At 58.5% G+C, this 4,307-nt stretch overlaps 1 protein-coding gene across 2 annotated transcripts; it reads right to left on the bottom strand.

The window, feature by feature from the left end:
• Nucleotides 1–1,243: 1,243 nt before the first annotated feature.
• Nucleotides 1,244–2,483, bottom strand: LOC123096958 (uncharacterized). 2 transcript variants are annotated; one of them, XM_044518749.1, is made up of 2 exons: nucleotides 2,148–2,483; nucleotides 1,244–1,876 (listed from the first exon to the last, which is right to left on the bottom strand). In XM_044518749.1, exons 1-2 carry the CDS (start codon nucleotides 2,412–2,414, stop codon nucleotides 1,793–1,795), a joined length of 351 nt encoding a protein of 116 aa, XP_044374684.1. In that variant the 5' UTR covers nucleotides 2,415–2,483; the 3' UTR covers nucleotides 1,244–1,792. The 2 variants fall into 2 exon arrangements, with proteins under 2 accessions (XP_044374684.1, XP_044374683.1); XM_044518748.1 differs by having other exon boundaries at nucleotides 1,244–1,950.
• Between the last annotated feature and the right edge of the window lie 1,824 nt (nucleotides 2,484–4,307).

Here is a 4,307-nt window from a genome sequence, read left to right on the forward strand (position 1 = left end):
GCCGCCGCAGGAGCCACCGCAGCAGCCGCCCCGACTCCTCAAGGAGGCCGCTCTGACGGACGAAGATTTCATCCGTTAGATCGAGATAATGACGGAGCGGTCGCTCCGTGACATTGGGACCGTAGCCGCCATCACTGGTGCTCGTGAAGGAGGAGCCGCCATCCCCGCCGCGCCACCGTTTGAATCCCGAGTCGGCGTCGACACTCTTGCCGGTGACTGAGGAGCCGGCCTCGCCCCGACACAACCGCGGCGTCCAGATCGGATGTCGCGTGAAGGAGGAGCCGGCCTCTCCCTCGCACCACCGTGACATCCAGATCGGATGACGGGTCAAGGAGGAGCCTGTGTTCCCGCCACGCACCTGGTACGGCCGCATCGACACGTCGATGTGGCCGCCGCGCCGCCACCGCCTTGTCGTCAGAGAGGAGCTGCCGCCCGCGATCAAGAAGGCGCAGGGTCACCTCCTCCACTACCTCAGAGGAGGCGGTTACTGCGGTCCCTCAGGCTCGAGGACTGTCGTGTCTGAGGCGGAGCGCGTGGCTCGCCAACAAACGAGGTACGACTGGTGCAATGCCAGTTGGCGCTCCGCGTTTACCAAGAGCGACGTGGCGCCAGACTGGGTCCGCAACGACCTAGACCTCACCACCGCGTGGTAGCTTGACCGCTCCGTGACCACCACGGAGACGGCCGCCAGGCGTAGCCGCCGCCTTGACGGCGAGCTCGCCAGGATCGACGGGGAGTGATCGCTTAGCAACTGCTCCGCAAAACGCCGGTCGCGGAAAGGCCGCCACTAGGGCTCCGCAAGCCATGTCGGAAGTGGTCGTGGCGGCCCTCTGCACGGTGCAGGAGAAAGCGGAGCGGCTCCTCCATGAGCGGCAAGCAGCCGCCGGACAAGGCTACCGCGGCCCTCCGGCGCGGTTCCGTTGCTAGAGGGACCACGACGACGACGACACCGACGGAGACGGAGGTGTGGCAGGGCAGGGCGGCCACGCGTACGAGGTGGTCGTTCGGTATAGGGTTTAGGTTTTTTTTAGTTTTTTTAGTTAAATGGTCGAAATATCGAAAATTTTATGTAAATTATATCCGAACTTGAAATGATCGAATTTCGTGAGGTTGGGTCGAATTGTTGGCCGGATGTATGCGGCTACGGTTGGATGGCGTCCTCTCGCATCCGTGACTGCGGACTGACCCCCCCCCCCCCTCCACAGACGGATGTGGGAGGAAATTTGCGGGTTGCCGTTGGAGATACCTTTATCTCCAACGAGCCGACATAAATGCACACAAATTTTATTCTTTTGTTAATTTGGACCTCGTCACGTGAATCTTGCCAAAGAGCCTAATCGGTCAACCATTTGTTCGGCCTAACCGATTTGTTGGCCATTTTTTCTTAATTTAAACATTCTATGCATATACACAACCAAAAAAAGACAAAACATTGCACATAGTTTACAAACAAATAAATCACATAGTATTCCATCACAACAAATAAAAATCTCATACCTTATTACAACCAAATGGATTTAAAATTGTAGCAAATGCATTGAAAAAAGAGTCGAGAGATCTATTGGTTTCCTATTTGATTCTATATGCTCAACCAAATTATTTTAAAGTTGAATGTGAGAGGACACAACCAAACGCAATGTTCTGTTCATGACAATCAGTTGACTCCAACACAAATTTTCACGCTTTATATTCCAATATATCACACAGAGGGTCTTCGGTAGCAACACCTAACATCCAATTAAATCAACTACTGCAATTTAGTTTATACTCCACTTTTTCATACAAAGGATCTTCAGGCAGAAACACTTAACATCATGGTGATCCTTAGTTGTTTTTTTGCCTTCCAGATTTCCCTGCCTAATTCTTGGCTCCGCCCCTGGTATTTGTACGCACTTGACACGTCAGTTCCATATCAAAGGCAAGTCCTACTGGCCAAACAATCCAAACTTCCTGAAAATGGAGCAGGGCAGCCTAAAGGACAGACATTCTAGGAGACTTGCGTATTTTTTCATTCTATCACTGAATTTATGGTCAAGTATGCGGACATACGCGTCACATTCCCAAATCCTGGACTCCTGAAATGAGTCAAAAGAAGCAGCAAACTTTGGGGCGGGGAAGGGAACTAGCCAGTGAGAAGCCGAACGTACCGGGTTGCCGCGGTCGTCGACGACGAGTCCGTGCATGGCACACGACATGGCCGCCTCCTCTACCATCTCCGCCTGCACCGCCGCGGCCTTCCTATCCCACACCGGCGCCGCGCTCGACGGCGCCTTGGCTCTCATTGCCCTCAGGGAACCGACGCGTCTGTGGTAAGGGGACACGCACGAGTTAGCTGCGGCGAGGTGCACCCGGGCCGTCGGGGCGGGGAGGCGGCGGGCGCAGTGGTGATAGGAGGAGGAGATGCAGGAGGACATGGCGGACCAATGTTTGGGAGTTGCAGTGGAGTTTCTGCAATTTGTTGGGGTCTGGTTTGTGTCGTGCCTGGCGTTACGGTCAGACTTTGGAGTCTCAGAGCGAGCCGCCACGGTGCTTCCTACTCTCTGCGTCACACGTCTTTCTTTTCCGAAGTTGATCACCTCTAAGTGCAGCCGCAAACCTCTCGTAACGGTCCGTATCAAGCTGCCCGGACCTCAAACGTCATCCAACACGATACTGTATCGGTCCGCAGGGCGATCCAGACATAATTTCTCCCATAAACCTGAGACAAATGTGAGGGGCTTTGCGTGAGTCTGGACCGCTCCCAAACCCATTTCTGACTGCCCTGGTCCACCCAAAATCCCCATCCGCCTCTCCCGCACTTTCCTTCCGATGCACGCGCCGCTTACCGTGCCGCATTCATGCCGGTCAAGAGCATGCAGCGGCCGACATTGATGTCGCGATGTGAACGGTGGAGGAAGAGCAGCGCCGACCGATGCGACCTCTCAGTAGCCGCCGCTTCAATGCTGAAGTAGGTTCCCGAGGAACCAACTCTGGACGCTGCGCCGCATTGAAATGGACCTCCCCTTCACTCGGGCCTCGAAACGACTATTTAAACTGTGCGTCGGGGACGTACAGAGCCGCACTCCACCTCCCCGAGCACCGGCCCCTCCCATCCCCCGTCTCCGTGCCCGAGCCCCTCCCTCGCCCTCTTCGACCCAAGCTCAGCTCCGCGCCGACAGGCGGAGTAGGAGGAAGCTCCTCCTTCGGCATATCTTGGCGCCGCCGCCCGCGCTCTCGGGTCCTTCAACGTCCATCTCCGCCAAGGAGGAGATCGTCATCTCCTTCGGTGACGAGGAGGACCAGGCGTCGCCGCAGGAGCCACTGCAGTAGCCGCCCCGACTCCTCAAGGAGGCCGCTCTGACGGACGAAGATTTCATTCGTCAGATCGAGATAATGACGGAGCGGTTGCTCCGTGACATTGGGACCGTAGCCGCCATCACTGGTGCTCGTGAAGGAGGAGCCGCCATCCCCGTCGCGCCACCATGTGAAGCCTGAGCCGGCATCCACACTCCTGCCGGTGACTGAGGAGCCAGCCTCGCCCCGGCACAACCGCGGCGTCCAGATCGGATGTCGCGTGAAGGAGGAGCCGGCCTCGCCCTCGCACCACCGCGTCATCCAGATCGGATGACGGGTCAAGGAGGAGCCTGCGTTCCCGCCACGCAACTAGTACGGCCGCATCGACACGTCGATGTGGCCGCCGCGCCTCCACCGCCTTGCTGTCAGAGAGGAGATGCCGCCTGTGATCAAGAAGGCGCGGGGTCACCTCCTCCACTACCTCGGAGGAGGCGGTTACAACGGTCCCTCGAGCTCGAGGGCTGTCGTGTCCGAGGCGGAGCGCGTGGCTCGCCAATAGACGAGGTACGACTGGTGCAGTGCCAGTCGGCGCTCCGCGTTCGCCAAGAACGACGTGGCGCCAGAATGGGTCCGCAACGAACTAGACCTCACCGCCGCGGGGGCGCTCGGCCGCTCCGTGACCACCACGGAGACGGCCGCCAGGCGTAGCCGTGGCCCTGACGGTCAGCTCGCCACAATCGACGAGGAGTGATCGCTTAGCAACTGCTTCGCGAACGCCGGTCGTGGAAAGGCCGCCACCAAGGCTCCACAGGCCATGTCGGCAGTGGTCGCGGTGGCCCTCTGCACGGTGCAGGAGAAAGCGGAGCGGCTCCTCCGCGAGCGGCAAGCAGCCGCCAGACAAGGCTACCGCGGCCCTCCGGCGCGGTATCGCTGCTAGAGGGACCACGACGACGACGGCGCCGACGGAGGCGGAGGTGCGACAGGGCAGGGGGCCACGCGTACGAGGTGGTCGTCCGGTATAGGGTTTAGGTTTT

This window comes from Triticum aestivum, chromosome 4D (genome assembly GCF_018294505.1).
Source record: "Triticum aestivum cultivar Chinese Spring chromosome 4D, IWGSC CS RefSeq v2.1, whole genome shotgun sequence".
NCBI lineage: Eukaryota > Viridiplantae > Streptophyta > Magnoliopsida > Poales > Poaceae > Triticum > Triticum aestivum.

Excerpts from the sequence above, each read along its gene's own strand:
- LOC123096958 (XM_044518748.1), bottom strand. The coding sequence starts at position 2,414 with ATGTCCTCCTGCATCTCCTCCTCCTATCACCACTGCGCCCGCCGCCTC. Across the intron at positions 1,951-2,147 it reads TCGACGACCGCGGCAACCCG|GAAGTTTGGATTGTTTGGCC; the intron begins GTACGTTCGGCT and ends CTCCATTTTCAG.